Source organism: Gadus macrocephalus, chromosome 6 (genome assembly GCF_031168955.1).
Source record: "Gadus macrocephalus chromosome 6, ASM3116895v1".
In the NCBI taxonomy this organism is placed as follows: Eukaryota; Metazoa; Chordata; class Actinopteri; order Gadiformes; family Gadidae; genus Gadus; species Gadus macrocephalus.
In genome coordinates this window covers 19,376,775-19,396,744 of record NC_082387.1, presented here as the reverse complement: position 1 = coordinate 19,396,744, position 19,970 = coordinate 19,376,775, and the positions used below count along the sequence as shown (strand labels likewise).

Below are 19,970 nucleotides of genomic sequence, written 5' to 3'. Positions count from 1 at the left end.
ACAGAGCCATGAAACATTTATATTTTGGGGCCCAGGAAAGCGTCACGTGTTTGTAGATGGCTAAATCGTGGCTCCAGAGGCCGCAGTCAATCTGACCCTGGAGAACAACTTTGATGCAATACATTCACTTCATGCAAGTGTACGGTTATTTAAATATTGTTTTAAGAAAGGGAATTACCTCTCTGCATCTGAAGCTTACAGGGCTATCCGGTTGTCAGCCACGAAAGACAAGAGAGGGAGCGAGGATGATGTCATGCCAGTTTTATTTCCCTTGGCTGTCCTCCATGTGATCTACGTGAACAGCCCCGCCTCACCTGATTGGGGCCCTGGTCCCCCAGAGAGCGGAGGCTGTCTGGCCCGGTCTGTGGGGACACAGACCAGTCAGCAGGAGTGCACACAGAGCAGCTAAAGAACAACATCCATAAGAAGCCAAAAGGCCATTCATCAGAGAAACGACGATGAAACGTCCTTGTCCATTGAGTCACGTGACGCCACACAGATGGACCACTGTGCCTGGTTCTCATCGCATCGATCATAGATCGGTGGAATGAAAAAGTAAAGGCACAAAGGGATATTCGAGGTCTTACTCGGCCACCTCTGATGATCCGGACAGACTGAGAGAGACCCGGCTCTCTGAAACAGAGGCCCTCTGGCCAGGTCACTCTCGACCGGTCAGGTCCACAAAGACCTGGAGGCTCTCACCCTCCGATGGACCGCTGGGGTCCACAAAGACCTGGAGCCTCTCACCTTCCGATGGACCGCTGGGATCGACAAAGACCTGGAGCCTCTCACCTTCCGATGGACCGCTGGGATCGACAAAGACCTGGAGCCTCTCACCTTCAGATGGACCGCTGGGGTCCACAAAGACCTGGAGCCTCTCACCTTCAGATGGACCGCTGGGGTCAACAAAGACCTGGAGCCTCTCACCTTCAGATGGACCGCTGGGGTCCACAAAGACCTGGAGCCTCTCACCTTCAGATGGACCGCTGGGGTCCACAAAGACCTGGAACCTCTCACCCTTCGATGGACCGCTGAAATCCACAAAGACCTGGAACCTCTCACCCTCCGATGGACCGCTGGGGTCAACAAAGACCTGGAGCCTCTCACCTTCCGATGGACCGCTGGGGTCAACAAAGACCTGGAGCCTCTCACCTTCCGATGGACCGCTGGGGTCAACAAAGACCTGGAGCCTCTCACCTTCAGATGGACCGCTGGGGTCAACAAAGACCTGGAGCCTCTCACCCTCCGATGGACCGCTGGGGTCCACAAAGACCTGGAGCCTCTCACCCTCCGATGGACCGCTGGGGTCCACAAAGACCTGGAGCCTCTCACCCTTCGATGCAATGATACAAACTAAACCCTGTGGACGGGTCACCGCCCTTCAGAGGATCCCAGTCCTTATGCTACAAGCGTTCCGGTCTCTGTGGATGACGGGCTCCACTGCAGACACAACAGGTTTATTATGGGAGTGCCTCCCACTCGCTGTATCAGATGTTTCAACCCCAGTTTCAACCCTAGAGGAACAAGATGAGGTGATGTCTGAGAATCAATGCAAACCAACTGATTGCACTATTCCTGCTGAGAGAAATCCCCGCAGAGCCGAGAAGGGATGGAAATTGCATATTATGATAGACAACGAATGATGAAAATCAACCATAGAATGAATTGGATGTTTTATAGCGATGTCAAAGTGTTTAGGAAGGTGTGATCCCTGTTAGGCCAGGGATTCATTCCGCCTCTCCTCTGCAGGTGGTCTGGAATATGTGCAGCATCTGGGGGGAGACGGGATGCAGGAGGGATGGGCACCAGCCCTGGGAATGACAGGGAACGCTTCAGAAAGACATGTAGAGAGAGAGAGAGAGGATTGGAGAAATAACACAGAGATGGAGAGAGATAATAATAATATAATACATTTTATTTAACAGCGCCTTTCAGGTCACTCAAGGACACTTTACAAATTTAAAACAATTTAAAACAAGGGCAAACAAATAACAAAACCATTAAAAGTGCAAGTAAAAAACATGACAACTACAGTGAAAATGCTATCCTGAAAAGGTGGGTTTTGAGAGAGGATTTGAGAGATGGAGAGAGAGAGAAAAAGATGGAGAGAGAAAACAAGAGAAAGAGAACGATGGTTAAAGATAATGAGAAGAGAGAGAATATGGAGGGATAAAAGAGAGAGAGATGAAGGTAGAGAAAGAACGAAAGAAACAGAGAGAGAGAGAGAGAGAGAGATGGAGGTAGAGAGGGAGAAAGATAACAGAGAGAGAGAAGGTAATAAGAGAGAACGATAGAGAGAGATAACAGAGAGAGAGATGAAGGTAGAGAGAGAAAACAGAGCCGTCCCCTCCCTCGTATTGTTTGAGCTGACTTTTGGCAGGGATTTAAAGACATTCGAGCCAAAAGAGAAGAAAGAAAATCACAAAGAGAAATCAAAACAGTGTTTGGATTTGGCTATTCCTGAAAAAAGGACAAAGAACAGACCTCAAGAACAGCCTTTTCCTTGAAGCCACAATTTCGTGATGCTTTTCAATTATGGTATAGGTTTTACTTTACATAAAAGATGCATGGACATACAGGTGGGATCTAATGTGAGGGTCTCTCTCTCGCTGTATAGCTCTCTCCATCAACGAACGCACACGTTTTAGCCATCCTCCATTATAGTGGGCTGTAAGTAATCACCATGGTGACGCTAAGCAGGATGAAAGGCCAGAGAAATGTTCCGCTGTGTTTGGTTATTTTTTCACAATAACAACGAGCCTTGTCCCTGAGGCAGCAGCGCTGTGAGACATCCTACAGAATCTCTTAACACTTAACGTCTAAGGTCCTTCGTACATTTTGTATCAATTATTGGAAGTCTCATATCGTTCAAGCTTTTCTTTGGTTCAGACGATTGTAGCAGAGTCAGGCCTCTCTGGGTTCACTTGGTCCTGCGCTCAAAAAGGATAGCCTTCAACGTGGTCACTATGGAGATGGCCCAGGAGCTGGGCTCTGTCTGACATCTGCTCTATGATATTGTTCTCAACACTCTGGTTTCGACCAACCTACCCCCACCGCCAAATGGACGAAGCGTCAAGTGCTGAAATTGCATAAATTGCTCTTCATAGAGTCATAATCTCCCGACGACTGATGTCATGTGGGATTCTAAAGCTTTCATCAAGCTTTAAAGTTGAATGCTTTCATTTTCTTTTAGAAACGGCAGTCTTGTACGACGACCGCTATGAAGATGTCACGCAGTGGGCTGTAGAATCAGTTTAAAAGGTTGCTTTGAAGCAAGGTTGCGGCCTGGGATTTTTTATTGCAGCTTTCGTAAGGAGTTTAACGCCGCAGATAAAAACTGAGTTGGCCTACTAAGTCAAGGACCCGCCGCCTCCTTGCAGCTTTGTGTTTAATGAGTCGGCTGCCGCTCCAGGACTCTGGACTGAATCAATTAAAACTTCATCAAGGCCTGGAAACAGCAGAAAGCGTAAGAGGATTAGCCAGCACTGTTTTCTTAAAAGGTTCTGTGAACGTTAGGGTTCAGTGGAAATCTCCTCCATCCCTCAGCCAATATCCTCCCGGTGAGCCCTAAGCCTTCTAACGACTCAAGAAAGAGCTGACTTTATCTTGGTGTGTCTTTGAAAACACACACAGTAGAAGATATAGACTTATAGGTCTATAATCAATTGGGAAGCTTATAATGATAGTGTGATTAATGCGTTGAGGGCTAATGGAGCTGGAGTCGATTTATTCAGCCAAGACCTCCAAGTCCTGTTGAGACAACACACACACACACACACACACACAAACACACACAGGAAATGCATGTACTCACACGCTACATACATAAACCACACAAAGAACCACTAATTCACTGCCAGAATCAAACTTTAAATGCTTTTATGAGATACTCTGCTGTTATGTAACTATAACTTGTTGTTGTGTATGCGTGTCTTTGCGTGCATGTGTGTTTGCATGTGTGTTTGTGTGTGTGTGCGTGTATGTGTGTGTGCTTCATGCGTGCGAACGAGTGAGTGTATGTGTCAGCGCAACATATCAGACTAGAGTGTTCAAGTGAAAAGTGCAAGTGGGCAGTGGGCCACCAAGCCTGGACCGAACTCTCTGATTAATTACTCTGTAAAGACGACGGTGTCTTTTAGTCTCTCACACACACACGCACACACACACATACACACACACACACACACACACACACACACACACACACACACACACACACACACACACACACACACACACACACACACACACACCATGCATATTTGGCATTCATCTTCATTTTGTGCAAGTGCTCTCTTGTGACGAGAGTGAACTAAAATGATATGTTTTCATGTGTTTGTACTTTGTGTGACTAGAGCAGCGATGTCCTGATGGAATCACCCTAATTGAGGTGGAGTTTTGACATCATTACCTTAAACACTCTCATCTTCATTTGGATAGAGATTATTGTTTTTGTGATGCAATTATTTGACCGTTTGAGGCAGACTTTCATTTCATTTTCATGTTGTTTAATGCTGGGTTGTTTTGTGATAGTTTTGGTTCAATAGTTTGGTGAGTCTTACAATATTTTTAATATGCCAGTAGGAAATGGTATTTCTGTGTGTGTGTGTGTGCGTGTGTGTGTCTGTTTGTGTCCTATCTGTGTGTGTGTGTGTGTGTGTGTGTGTGTGTGTGTGTGTGTGTGTGTGTGTGTGTGTGTGTGTGTGTGTGTGTGTGTGTGTGTGTGTGTGTGTGTGTGTGTGTGTGCGTGCGTGTCTTTATCAGTGTTTGTCTCTGCTGGTTTGAACACAGTGAGGCGTTTCTGAGGCACGCTCATGTGAAAAGTTTCTCTCTGAGATAAGGCCAACATTCTGATGCCACAGCTGAAAAGCAAGGCATTATGGGAGTTGAGATGCCATGAATAGAGACATCTCTTCTTCTTTCTTCCCTTATCTCCTCTCCCTCTCCCTCCCTCCCTCTCCTTCTTTCATCTCCACTGCCTTTTCAGTTCCCCCAAAATGCTTTTCTCTTGCATGCTCTCATGCTCGCTCGCTCTCTCTCTCTCGCTCCCCTCTCTCCTTCCCCCTCTCTGCCATTTCCCACCTGGTCCTCAGATCAGAGTACACTGTAGAGGGAGCCTTGGTCAGGCTGCTGAAGCCTGCTTAAGACGGACCTCAAAGTCATCAGCTAGCAGGTGTGAGAGAGAGAGAGAGAGAGAGAGAGAGAGAGAGAGAGAGAGAGAGAGAGAGAGAGAAGAGAGAGAGAGAGAGAGAGAGAGAGAGAGAGAGAGAGAGAGAGAGAGAGAGAGAGAGAGAGAGAGAGAGAGAGAGAGAGAGAGAGAGAGAGAGAGAGAGAGAGAGAGAGAGAGAGAGAGAGAGAGAGAGAGAGAGAGAGAGAGAGAGAGAGAGAGAGAGAGAGAGAGAGAGAGAGAGAGAGAGAGGAGAGTGAGAGAGAGATGTCATGCCAAAAGGAGAGCCTGAGAGCGAGGAGAGAGACCACAGAGCCGTATGGCCAAAACGTAAGAGAAAGCCCTGAACTCAGACATCTGCTCCGCCATTTAAATGCACAGAACCCGTAGTACATAAATCCCCTTTTAACACACGCCGCTGCCCCTCAACATACTGTGTACGGCCTCCTCATGGTCTCGTCTCTATAGTCTCGCCCTGCTTAGACTTAACATTTATACTTGTTATTGATGGTAGGATATTATAGCCCCTATAAACAACCACAGCCTTCTGCACCCCGACCAGACACACTTTACTTTAATCGTCCACTTTACTTTGACCGTTCTCATTGCAGACCATTGCTGTGTAAACTCTCCTTGACCCCTAGCAAGAGTTCCATGTGTGTGTGTGTGTGTGTGTGTGTGTGTGTGTGTGTGTGTACCTAGACCACCCCCCAGTCTCCTGATAAGCTTATCACTTCCTCTTGTAAAACACACGCAGCATGCCTCCTTATCTCCAACGGTGCAAAACCCAAACCAATTACACAGAACCTCTCCCCCCAGGGGGCCGAGTGAGACCTACAGGGAGTCTCCCCCTGTAGGTCCCTCCTGGACACCAGGAGCAGGGGGCTGAGGGAGACGTGTTTACACTTGGAGGTCGGGTGGGGGGGGGGGAGTTGTGGGTTGATAGGGGCTCACACCTGGACGTGATGACATGCTGGAGGTTCCTGTCCCATCAGGGCTGATAACACCGTCACCAGCTGAGAATACACTCACACATTATACACACACGTGGTACTCATACAGACATGATTGCGTGCATAAACACAAAGACAAATGCACAATCAATCTCTCAAATACACACACACACACACACACACACAAATCCATGCGTGGACCACTGCACACGCGCCCTCATAGATCACAGAATCAAAGTGTACAGGATGGCAGCTCCCCCAGCCTGCCTCTCCTTTCTTCTCTGTGTAGCATTGTTCTACATGTCACTTCATCTTCTTCCTCTGCCTCTCTGTGTGTGTGTGTATGAAGTGTGTGCGTGTGCGTGTGCGCGCGTGCGTGCGTGTGCGTGCGTGTAAAGCAGGTTTGTGCCTCGAGGGGGGCTTAAAAGGACCAATCTTAATCCGGTTACGTTGTCTTCTGCTGGGAGAACAACAACATTGAAGGCCGCTGGGGACTGTGTGTCTGCTGAGCCCCGGGGGCAGGGGGGGGGGGGGGGGGGGGGGGGAATGTACCCCACTGTGTTGTGGAGATGCTGAAGACTGCCTCCACAGGGTCTGTTCCTCTTCCCATAAGGAGCGTCCCTGGGTTTGTCTGTGCGTCTGGTTCGATCAGGGCGTTGGTCTCAGAGAGCGTTCTGCCCCTCAGCTGGATGCTGCTGTTCTTGGCCTTGTGAAGGGAGAGGAGCCATCCAGCCGTAAGGACTCCCCCTGCTCCAGATGTTATGGGCTGGGAGGTGCTCACATACACCTATCATTTATCGTTGTTTCGATGTATTTATCCCACTCTAGCCCTTAACCCGATCAGTCTATGAATGCGGCCATTTGAAGTGCCCACCATTCCTCAGTAGTGCTTGGGTGTGTTAGTAAGTTGAGGAGTGAGCCAGGGTGACCGCCCAGCCCCCTGCTGCTGTTGACTTGTTCCCAGAGCCAGATCCTCGTCTCTCCCCCTGGGGGACCCCGTCCATCACTCTGAGAGCGGCTCTGCGTTCGCTCTCAGCTGGACCCGCCCCACCCTGACTGGTGGTCTGCTCCTCCTCTCTGTCCTCCTCTCTGCTCCTCCTCTCTGCTCCTCCTCTCTGCTCCTCCTCTCTGTCCTCCTCTCTGCTCCTCCTCTCTGTCCTCCTCTCTGCTCCTCCTCTCTGCTCCTCCTCTCTGCTCCTCCTCTCTGTCCTCCTCTCTGCTCCTCCTCTCTGCTCCTCCTCTCTGCTCCTCCTCTCTGTCCTCCTCTCTGCTCCTCCTCTCTGCTCCTCCTCTCTGTCCTCCTCTCTGCTCCTCCTGGTCTCAGCAGTCCTCTATCACCCCAGCCCAGAGAGTCCCCTTCAGGCTCTGATCCCGGCCTGCAGCCCTGGAGGAGAGAGGGCTTAAGCCCCAGAAAGCCCTGGAAAAGGCAGGGAGGAATGCCTGGCGCACACAGCCCCCATTCAGCTGGGATTAGTACCAGAACCCCCCCAAACACAGCTAGTGTGTGTGTGTGTGTGTGTGTGTGTGTGTGTGTGTGTGTGTGTGTGTGTGTGTGTGTGTGTGTGTGTGTGTGTGTGTGTGTGTGTGTGTGTGTGTGTGTGTGTGTGTGTGTGTGTGTGTGTGTGTGTGTGTGAAACCTGCATGCTTTTAATGGAGTGTGTGTGTGTGTGCCTTTGTACATGTGCGCTTATGAACATGTTCAGCACGTGTGTGTGTGTTTTGCTCCACTTTTGTTTGCAGATCTATGCTGGCTAATCTGTTCTGATTTGAAGGCACATGTCCCACGGGGAGTGAGTGGTCTGATCTGAGCAGCTCACCATCCTACCGCTCTTTCTCACCACATGATCCAGAAATAGCTCCAGGGCTAAAAATAGACAGCAGCAGAGCATTGTCTCCCTGTCACAACACTGCTTTTACCTTCAGATCTGGCGAGTCGATCTATTGTGGTGCTCAAAGGTCAGGGTGGTTGCTTGCCACTCTAGGGCTGTGCACTCAGAGGTGTCTCACCCATCCTCCCTCCAAGGACTCGTTGGCGGGTCAGAGACCTACAGCGTGTTCACTAACCTCAGGCTGGTGTGGTGCTATGGCGTGTTCACTAACCTGATGTGGTCCCATGGCGTGTTCACTAACCTCAGCCTGATGTGGTCGTAAAGTGTGTTAACTAACCTTAGCCTGATGTTGTCCTACGGTGTGTTCACTAACCTCAGCCTGATGTTGTCCGACGGCGTGTTCACTAACCTCAGCCTGATGTTGTCCTAAAGTGTGTTCCCTAACCTCAGCCTGATGTTGTCCGACGGCGTGTTAACTAACCTCAGCCTGATGTTGTCCGACGGCGTGTTCACTAAACTCGGATGTGGTCCACTGGGTCTGCTTCTCTTCAGCGCCCTCTAGCTGGATGGACGCTCTGCACAACAACACCTGTCCTGTAACCACCACAGCTTTCAGTGCATTTCATTCAATCTAAATTTCACGGCACTTTTCAAGCAGAGACACAAAGTGTAAGGACCAAAATCAAACCAATATCGTACTAGCAGCAGCAATAAAATGGCCCAGAAGGGGATTTGGAGAGAGAAGTGGGTTTGTGTGTGTGCGTAAGAGAAAAGAGTTCAATTCTGTGTGTGCGTTAAAGAGCGTTTGTGTGTTAGAGAGAGAGAGTGTGTGTGTTTGTGTGTTTGTGTGGGTGTGTGTGTTTGTTAGAGAGTGTGTTTGTGTGTATTCTAATAGGATTCAAGCAGCTCCACAACAAAAAGTTTCTGTAGAGATGCTGCTCCGCCCTCTGCTTTAATAAGCCGGTCCCCATGCCCGTTGGCTGAACCAAGACCAGTGAGCTCCACCTGTGTTCCAGTGAGCACCACTGGATTCCAGTGAGCACCACTGGGTTCCAGTGAGCTCCACTGGGTTCCAGTGAGCACCACTGGGTTTCAGTGTGCTCCACTGGGTTCCAGTGAGCTCCACTGGGTTCCAGTGAGCTCCACTGGGTTCCAGTGAGCACCACTGGGTTTCAGTGTGCTCCCCAAACCCATGGGGGCTCATCGATTCTTTATTCTGATCAGAAGAAAAAGAGAGACCACACTAAAATATTGCTATATCATTATGATATAATAGGGAATATTCACCATAAACCCTATTTATCCATCAATATTGATTCAGAGTATTCAAACGTGTCTGACTTCTATTATTATTATATCTTTTTTTACCTCCTTAAATTTAATGTGGTATGTTAGCCCTGTTTTCGAAGCCAAAATCCCTTCCAGCATCAATATACAATGTATCACAAGCTCTGACCGAAAGCAGCCCAAAGGAACACAAACTAGACGTCTTGTATGTTTTCTTTTAAACCCCTTTGTGTATTTCCACATTATAAATTGTTTCTTATCAGCTTCAGAATGGAGAGCAGAGAGACATGTCCCTCTCCTTTACCCCTCAAGAGACCGCTCCAGGTTGGTGATCTTAGGAAAGGGACCCTCAGTCATCAATACCCGATGTTATCCAGCAACTCCTCGTCTTTCATCATACTTCTACGTTCGCACTATACTGCGCAGCGTTTCCATAGTGACGCAACATAGATTAACATGCTCCTGCTCAGCGACATTGTGCTCAGTGCCCACCCCCTCCGGTCCCCTATTCTAAGCAGGCTCATTATCTTCATGTATGCTTCCTGCTCTCTCTCTCTCTCTCTCTCTCTCTCTCTCTCTCTCTCTCTCTCTCTCCTCAGATGTGGGGCGGCCATTCTGGTTCACGCTACGGCTCATATCTTTGACCTTGGGTCGAGTGCTTGAAGACCCCTTCAGTAAACAGGTGCAGTCCTATGGAAGGCTTAGATGGAGATGAGTTTGTTTTACGAGACGTCCAGCAGAACTCAAAACCCTCCAGTTATTCCTTCTGGGGGGTAAAATGGGCAGGGCTATCTGATTTAAATCAACAACTCTATCTTGAGCACAATTCAAATAGTTGAGGGAGGAAAGAAAAGTTTGGCTTACGTGTTCCCACACATATCTCCCATGTTTATTGATATTTATAAGCATAACAGTTTAAGTTAGGTTCATGGTTTTCTTTGAGAGCAGAATGTGGTCGTAAGAGGAGCTGTGAAGCTACAGCCTGGAGACAATAGCTCGGCTGTGGATGTCAGGTATTATACGGTTTGTGTTCTGTTGAACGTTCTGCGGTTTTCAAGATAACTTTGATTTTGCTGATTCATATGGGGAGTGCCATAACACCGGTTATGGTTCTGGAAGCACAATGTATTGTGTTCCATGCTTTGTCCTCTCTCCGCCCGCGCGTCAGGCCAGGGAAAATACAGTTATCATCAGGGGCGACAGGCTAGAGACAAACGTGTCCAAATCAACCGTGGGCAAACAGCGTGGGAATAGGAATGGAGGCGTGTCCGGTGAAACACGAGGGCTGAGGGCTGACCCAGAACCAGCTGGTTATGATGATGAAGGGAAGGATGTTTAGCCGAAGGTCGGTGGGTCGGCTCCCTGACTCAATCAAATTGTGAGCTGACAGATTTTCTGGTGCAATAGGCCTCCCCTGAGCTCCCATCATACTCGGTGGTCTTTCCGTTTAACCCTTGAGGCAGTTCACTCATAGAAGACGAGAGGGGTGAACCGTTTTTTTACTACCAGATTTGACTAAAACAGGACTTTACAGAAAAAGACCAGACCAGTTCTAAAAGACGTTCTCAAGTAACATGACACATCGTTTACTAAGTTTGACAGCTTTCAATCGGCAGTGGATACTGATAAGATTGACTAGTTTTTCGTTTTATTCTCGAATTTCAATATAATAATCTATGGTGTTCACACCAACGCCAAACCAGTCTGAAACTGCCTTCCAAGCTCCTCTGTAGGGTCTGCACTTAAGAAGTTTGAAGGGATCTTTAATTGCATTCCAGAAGTGTAACAAAGTAGAGGGGCATCATGCTGCAGAACATCTATTTTAATATGGCAATTCGGTAAGATGGTGAACATGACATATATAATATAAGAATATTGGATCAGAACGGTCAGTGTCGGGTTCATCGCAGTAGCTTGTTGCTAGCGGTACCCCGTTTTGGACCACCACTTGTTCAAAGTGTGTGTTTACGTGGCGAGGTCACAGACCGTCAGACACTCCGTACAGTCAGGCAACGCTGCGGTTTCACCCGAGGCAGCAAAGCAAGGCATCCCGACCCAAGCTAGCATACTGTTGTTTAACTGGTTAACCAGGTGACCGCAGGGAGAGAGGAGGCAGAGAGAGGAGGAGGAGAGAGGAGGAGGAGAGAGGAGAAGAGAGGTGGAGGTGAGGAGGAGGAGAGAGGAGGCATAAAGAGGAGGAGTAGAGAGGAGGCGTAGAGAGGAGAAGAGAGGTGGAGGTGAGGAGGAGGAGAGAGGAGTCAAGGAGGCGTAGAGAGGAGTAGAGGAGAAATGCATAAAGGAGGGACCGAGACCCTGGCTGTGGGCTCCTCAGTGGGGAGGAGTGGTGGCCGAGGAGGAGAAAGGCACTCGACGGGGTCAATGTGTGAGCCGGGGTCAGCCGGGGTCGGCCGGGGTCAGCCGGGTCCAGGCGTGAGGGTTTTATCAGGTCTGGTCCTCATTGTGTCTCCATTAAAAACAAAGGGTCATGCCCCAGAACCCGGGCGTGGGATTCCTTCTTCTCTTCTTCTTTTATGACTTCTGCAGTTTCCAGTGGAGGACATGTTGACATGGTGGGCGGCGGTGGTCTGCGGCCCGCCGCCGCGTGCCTGATCAGGGCGCCGCGCTGCAGCAGATGTGCCACCGCTCGCCCGGCCACACCGACCTCAGCTCTGTTTGTTTTCATGGCCTTGAGGATCGAGAAAATTGCTTCCATTTCATCTCTTTGCCCCAAACCGCATTGGGGTTCTGGGTGAAGATGACTGAGGGACAGTAAAACAGTCGGACTCTATTTTTAAACTCAGCGGGTTTGTTTTTTTATTGACTTTCATCAGGCTGACGAAAACACTGGAATAAACTTCTGGTTTGCTCTGTTGTGGCCGTCTGTTTTGATCCCTCGCTCGACCGCCTGCCGCTGTGGCCGTTTTATATCACCATGACGACCGCGCCGCAGAGGAACCTTCTGGAAGAAGTGAAGCACTGTAGCGCACTATTCACCACCGCACAACACCACTCAGCCAATAAGAGGGGGTGGAGAAGGTGACGGAGGAGAGGTTGGGGGAGTTGATGGAGGAGGTGAGGGAGGAGGTGCCGGAGGAGTTGATTAAGGAGGTGATGGAGGAGGGTATGGAGGAGGTGACGGAGGAGGGGAGGGAGGAGGCAGCCAGTAAATGGAGGTGTGGGCGTTCAGTGACGCTCCAACAGGGCATCATTGTCCTGTATCATGCTGTATGAGTGTCATGCAGTATGTCAACCATACTGCATGATGCGGCCCAAGGAACTAGTCCGGTCTGGAAGCAAAGAGTCTCCTGTACCGGGGTCAACTACTCCGGGGTCCCCTCCTCCAGGGTCCCCTCCTCCGGGGTCCCCTTCTCCGGGGTCCCCTCCTCCAGGGTCCCCTTCTACGGGGTCCCCTCCTCCGGGCAGCCTCCCTTCCCGTGGGCCTCCTAACTTCAACTCTCTGCCTACTGACCATCTTAAAGACTGGTGTGCCTGTTAGTCTGCCTGACTGCCCGTCTGTCTGTCTGTCTGTCTGTCTGTCTGTCTGTCTGTCTGTCTGTCTGTCTGTCTGTCTGTCTGTCTGTCTGTCTGTCTGTCTGTCTGTCTGTCTGTCTGTCTGTCTGTCTGTCTGTCCGTCTGTCCGTCTGTCCGTCTGCCCGTCTGTCTGTCTGTCTGTCTGTCTGTCTGTCTGTCTGTCTGTCTGTCTGTCTGTCAGCGAAGCCTGAGTTGATGACAGAAAGGAAAGGAAATGGAGTCGAGGGGCTGAAGAGAGGGAGGAGGGGTGAGAGAACAAGAGAGAAGGAGTGAGGTATGGTAGAAGCAGATCTACCTGCCCCTGTATTGGCGGGAGGGGTGGGAGAGGAAACAGGAAGGCCCTCCCCTTCCTGTAGAAGATTAGAGGCTCTGGATTGGCTGATTCTGCTCCTCCAGACAGACAGCCCCACATCAACCAGACAACCGGCCAGCTGTCTTCTCCATCCCAGCCTCCTTCCTCTAGTGTCTAAACGGTCCTCTTTCTGTGTGTGTGTGTGTGTGTGTGTGTGTGTGTGTGTGTGTGTGTGTGTGTGTGCGGCTGGCTAAAAGTTTATAACTATATGTCAAGGAAAAAACAATCATTACCCTGCTCTATCCTTAATACCTTAACACCAAACACAGCATTACCCTGCTCTAACCTTAATAGAAAACAAAGCATTACCCTGCTCTAACCTTAACACCAAACACAGCATTACCCTGCTCTACTTTTAACACCAAACACAGCATTACCCTGCTGGGCTCCTGCTGTTCTGTGCTGACTGATGAGGTGAGGTGTGTGTGTGTCTGTGTTCAGCGCCCCGTAGACCCTCGCTTACCCTCACACGCCCCCCCCCCTCTTGGCCCTCACCTGAAGGTGGCCCCCCAAACACCTCAGACCCTTAGACTCCAGCAGACGGCGGGGCCAGGGGGGGTGGGGGCGACCGCCGCAGCGTGGGAGGAAGTCACACATGAACGCCGATGTCGGTATTGGTCTTGACTTTTCGCGGTTTGCCGTTTTCGACCTCGTTCCAACCCATGATGAAAACATGATGCAAACAAATGTTCACGAGGTCCAGGTATTGGGCTATTCCTAGCAGAACTTCCTATAATACCCACATGTATGCTTCATTTCACTTCCATTCTATTGAGCCACAACAAGGAATCCAATAAATCATTTACTAGTTATATTTACTTAGGGGGGGCAGACCCACAGGCTGATAAACAACGAGCCCACCCACCCCCCCCCCCCCCCCCCCTCCATCACCTCATAAAGGAGGCCTGTCACCCTGGGAACCATAAAGACTGGCTGAGGAAGCAGGTGCTGTGAGAGGGCCCGTCGAGGGCCACAACGTGGGTCCCAACGTTGTGATGTGACGTTTTTTCTCCGTCTCACATCAGGACGTACGTACGTTTGTGAGTACGTATTTCTGTACATGAGAACAGACGTCTCAGCAGAAGTCATTCATATCCGAACCGTCTTTGACGGTCGGATGTGATCTGTTCAGCCCCATCACATATTTTTATGTGTGCAATGCGGTGCTGTTTCCTAAACACATGTAATTCCTTGTTGATATTAAGAAATGTTTTATCATCCGTGGAAAGCATATTCTACAAATCAACTCTCCCTTCAATCAGAGGACTCTCTGATTGTAGAAGTAGAAGTACAGTACAGATACAGTACAGTAGAGGTACAGTACAGCATAAGTACAGTACAGTAGAGGTATACACTCTGTGGTGCAGGGGTTCCAAACCCGTTTGGTTCAAATCAGTGGAGAAGCTACAGGCTAACAGGATGTGCTGAATGGACGAGTTACCAGAAGGTGTCAGTGATGGAGGATGGCCTCAGTAGGTCCTTATCCAGAACCAGAGGAGGGCGGTGGATGGCCCTCTCCCACCTCATCCGTCTTTAAGGACAAAGCAAAGGAAACAACTTACTCAGCACACATCAACAAAAATAAAATTGTGTGAGTGTGTGTTTTGCTGTGTGTCTGTCTGTCTCTGTGTGTGTTTGTGTGTGTGTGTGTGTGTGTGTGTGCGTGTGCGTGTGTGTGGAGGCAGCAGACACAGACTAATACTCCTCTTGGTCGCAGCACCTGGTCACTAACGATGCTGAGCTCAGCAGCACTGCTGACAGAGATGGATCGGGAACTAGTTCTGTGAGTGTGTGTTTGTGTGTGACCGTGTGCCTGTGGCTGTGTTCATGCGTGCATGAGCTGGCTGTGTGGGTTAGTGGCTAGGTTGAATTAACTGTGTGGGTTAGTGGCTCGGTTGAATTAACTTTGTGGGTTAGTGGCTAGGTTGAATTAACTGTGTGGGTTAGTGGCTAGGTTGAATTAACTGTGTGGGTTAGTGGCTAGGTTAAATTAACTGTGGGTTAGTGGCTAGGTTAAATTAACTGTGGGTTAATGGCTAGGTTAAATTACCCCTTGTTGGACCCACTGGTGGGGGCAGGATCATGAACTCCAGTGCATTGTTTTGCAGAGCTAGTCTGTGATTGGTCCACATGGCTGCCAGGTGATGTCAGAGGAATGAAAAGCGCAAATCCAATTTTCTGAGCTCATGTAAAAATGTATCTGGTAAAGAAAGTAAACAACAAAGTACTTACAAAGATTGTTTATTGCAATGTGTCGATGTGATGCATATGTACGTGATGGTTGTGGTGAACAAAGGCAAGCCTACAAGATTTTCTGTGTTTGTGTGTGTGTGTGTGTGTGTGTGTGTGTGTGTGTGTGTGTGTGTGTGTGTGTGTGTGTGTGTGTGTGTGTGTGTGTGTGTGTGTGTGTGTGTGTGTCTGTGCGTGTGCGTTTGAATGGCGTGTGCGTCTGAGAGAGCTGACCTCATGAGATCCTCCATCCTGCCGGCTCCTCTGAGGGGGTCTCAGGTTGTGGGACCCCTAATGAAGCTGTGATCCAGGGAACAGAGGACCAAAGGTTATGTACATTCACAGCTCTACTCTGTGCTCACTGGGGCAATTAGCCCACTAGAAGATGGATGGACCCCCAGGGCTTAGGGGCCCTGGGGGTCCATCCATAGCTGTGACGTTATTGTTGTGGTTAGATCCTCCTGAAGACATCCCTCTCGTCCTTTTCTCTCTAATAAACTCTTCCACGCACACACACACACACACACACACACACACACACACACACACAACCACACACATATTTGCACATGAAACTGCACATCAGTGTTAGCTGTGAGTCACTCTTGGCTCGGTTCCAGGGACACCTCACAGAACTTTCTAACATCAGCACTGGGACCAGAGTACGAGGAGAGGAGGAGGAGGAGATTAGTGGACAAGATTAGAGTTAAGGAGACAGCCTCACAGTGACAAATAAAACCAGCTAAAGCTTAGAATGAAGGAGGAGAATAGAACCAACTAGAAGGTTAGAGTGTAGGAGAACAATAGAACAATCTAGAAGGTTAGAGTGAAGGAGATCAATGGAACCAACCTGAAGGTTAGAGTGAAGGAGAACAATAGAACAATCTAGAAGGTTAGACTGAAGGAGACCAATATAACCTACTAGAAGGTTAGAGTGAAGGAGAACAATAGAACAATCTAGAAGGTTAGACTGAAGGAGACCAATAGAACCTACCAGAAGGTTAGAGTGAAGGAGAACAATAGAACAATTTAGAAGGTTAGACTGAAGGAGACCAATAGAACCTACCAGAAGGTTAGAGTGAAGGAGACGGCTTCATGACCAATAGAACCATGGGGCTGCTGAGAGGAGAAGGGGTTCCTGGCTTCTCCACCTCAGAAGAGGAGGTGCTCAGCAGGGAAAGGTGGGGAGAGGGGGAGGGTGGGTCTTCAGGTTCTTTAAGAACACCCCCGCCAGACACGCATGATCACACACACATGCAGCTGGGCTGCATCGGAAAACCTACACACTGAACATCAGCACAGAGATGGAGGGTTTAGGCACATACACACGCGCACACTCTTCTGCGCTGTCGTCTCCAGGAACGTGTGTTGACTCCGTGGGGGTTACAGAGCATTCGTTCACCTCCTCCTAGGGTAGGTTTTACTCCTTAGATGAACTGAGAGGTGGAACACTCTTGATATTTGGTGTGCTGCCTGCACCCTGTGCCATAATCGATCTGCCTCAGGTCATTACATGGTTTAAATCTGTCTTCACCAAGAATCCTGGGAGAAATACCCTCAAACGCGGCCAAAACTAAACATCACAAGCACCGGCATTGAGTATAGGGGGGGCTATTAGAGGGCTTAGTGTACTGCCGACCATGTGGTCAACCTCCACTCCTCCCGTCAGGCAATTACTCAACCTGCTCTCCTGCCCCTAGCCCCCCTAGCCCCCCTAGCCTCCCAGCCTCCCAGTCCCCAGGCAAGTCAGCTGTTGCGTCGACAAGCGTAGCGTAGACATGGGTGAGTGATGGATGATGAACTCTGGCGAGGGGTCCAGTCCTCGGCCCACGCTGGCACCATATGCGCAAGGCTTCCACCTCCGACGGCACTACTTAATTGGTCAGCCTATCCATCAATCAAACAATTAATGCAAATAAATTGTGTTGGCTAACGAAGTGGCGGCCGCCCCTGGTCTGGTCTCCAGGGTCAGAAACACCTTGGCGGACCGCAGCTAGACCACACAATGAATCCTGTCTAGCCGTTCCTCCAGAGCCTTCCCGTTTAAAAACATACTGAAGGCCAGCGCCTCAAACTCCCACACCTCATAACCGGAGCCGAGGCTGAAGGTGGTCTCTGGTCGCCCCTACCCTAGCCCTAACCCTAACCCTCTAACCCAAACCCTCACCCTAACCCACACACCCGCCCTCTAACCCTAACCCTAACCCGCTAACCTTCACCCTCATCCTTACTCGAACCCTCTCTCAGCATGAGAAGCTCTTGTTATGAATCCATTCTCTTGTATTCAAAGGGTACTTAGCTGATCCTCTTTCATGCTGGATGCTATTTTGGAACCAATAGCATAGAATAATAATAAAAAGAATAAGTTGTTCTTCCCTGGATTAAGCTGATAGATTCCCGCACACACACAAGGCAGACCACCAGGTGGTCAGCATATTGCGGTAGAGACTGGGCTCACCTGGGAGCACATCTGTCATCACCACCCCCAGACTCAACTCATAACACATGTTCTGTTAGAACCAAGCCAGTGGCCCAGCAACCATCACACACTGTGCACACTACAGTACATTAATAAAGCTCATTCTAAGCAGGAGAGGTCAGAGCAACACAACATCATTAACACTCAGTGGGTGTGATACCGTTGATCACTGGTGGTGAGGGCTTTGCGTTGTCCGTCCCTGACTGACTAGTGTCAGGAACATGGCTGACGACTGTCTTCACGACGGCTACAAATCATTCAATCAAATCAACAGTGCAATAATCATTTATCGTCTCAGACCGATACAATATGTTTCATGTGTAACTTTTGGGAAGAATTCTACAATGCATTCAATAAATGTTCGCCATGGTTGCATGATAATTTTACGCCAGAGCGATGATAAGAAAATGAAGAACAGGAGACAGCTCAGAGTTGCAAAATCAGGGAACCTCAGTTGAGAAAATTTATATCATCTTTAAACCACATCAGTGATAAAGCATAAAAGAAGACCTATTTGACCTTTGACCCTCTGTTCTCAAACCTGTCTTTGTTCTTCTCTCAGAAGGCGCCAACCAGCTGGTGGGCCAGGAGGCGGCGAGGAGGCCCTCCTCTCTGCGGCCGCCGCCGCCACCACGCACCGGGGAGACTGCTAGTAAGAGCTCTAGCCTTAGCTGTAGCATTAGCCTTAGCTTTAGCCTCGCTTCCTGAACTCTCCCAGCACATGGCTCATGTTAAGAGTCCAGTCTGTGGCTAATTTCTTGTCTGATGCTCTGATGTGTTGTAGGCTGTCTCAACTGCTCCCGGATCACAGCTCTGAGCAACCGGCTCGGCTCGCTGGAGGCTAAGGTACGTGCACAGACAGCTTGGTCCGTACTTTTGTGAAACTAAATCTCACTGAATCAGCTGGAAAAAGAGAACGCTGAAATGTGCCCGTTAAGCAGCATCAAACAGATGTTATTGCCATCTCTTAAAATATAATTGTCTGAAATTGGTGCCGGGACATGTCACATGCTAAACCATGCTAACTGACATCACTGACAGCAGTGATCCATTTAGAAGCAGTGGTTGAATATTCCTGTTATGCTTTCCCATGGCTTTGATTTAAATGTTGGTTTTCTGTGGACGCAACCTTTTCTGAGCCTCCTTTTTATTTTTACCAGGTTCAATTACTGACTGTGCCCAAGACAGAGCGCCCCCTTCAGGGGAAAGGGGTGTCTGCACCAGAGGCCTCACTGCTGACGGGGGCCGTACCCGCCCAAGGAGCCCCTGGTGAGCCGGGACCAGCAGGTAATACACCTGGTGTTGCTAGGGGGACCAGCAGGTAATACACCTGGTGTTGCTAAGGGGGCCCGCAGGTAATACACCTGGTGTTGCTAGGGGGACCAGCAGGTAATACACCTGATGTTGCTAGAGGGACCACCAGTTATCCACCTGGTGTTGCTAGGGGGACCAGCAGGTCATACACCTGGTGTTGCTAGGGGGGTCCAGCAGGTAATACACCTGGTGTTGCTAGGGGACAAGCAGGTAATACACCTGGTGTTGCTAGGGGGACCAGCAAGTAATACACCTGGTGTTGCTATGGGGGCCAGCACTGGTAATACACCTGGTGTTGCTAGGGGGACCAGCAGTTAATGAACCTGGTGTTGTTAGGGGGACCAGCAGGTCATACACCTGGTGTTGCTAGGGGGACCAGCAGGTCATACACCTGGTGTTGCTAGGGGGACCAGCAGGTAATACACCTGGTGTTGTTATTTGATGAGGGTGAGCTGGGTGGTCATAATATACCTTGTGTTGTTAGCGTAAGCTAGGAGGTCATAATATACCTTGTGTTGATGCTAGGATGAGCTAGGAGGTCATAATATACATTTTGTGGATGCTAGGTTGAGCCATGAGTTCATGCAAACTAACCACAACATTGGTGTTTTAATAATTGAGGAGAATTATTCACTCAAAACCTTAGTTAAACAAAAAAAGTTTTCTCCATTAGTTTTCTCCAACTAAAGGTTATCTCCATTAGCATTCTCTTCTGGTCCATACCTAGTCCACTCCCCTCATATCCTATTTCCTATTTCCTCTATTACACTACTCTGTGAGCTCACACTGCACACAGGGAAACACACAGACACACACCACATTCTCGCTG

General features: G+C 49.4%; 1 protein-coding gene across 1 annotated transcript in view; it reads left to right on the top strand.

Annotated features, from left to right (window-relative positions):
• emid1 (EMI domain containing 1) overlaps nt 1-19,970 on the top strand; it is a 53,121-nt gene that overhangs the window by 17,895 nt on the left and 15,256 nt on the right. The window contains 3 exon segments of the mRNA XM_060054760.1: nt 18,390-18,479; nt 18,612-18,673; nt 18,988-19,114. Of these exon segments, the coding sequence (XP_059910743.1) occupies nt 18,390-18,479; nt 18,612-18,673; nt 18,988-19,114 (279 nt within the window).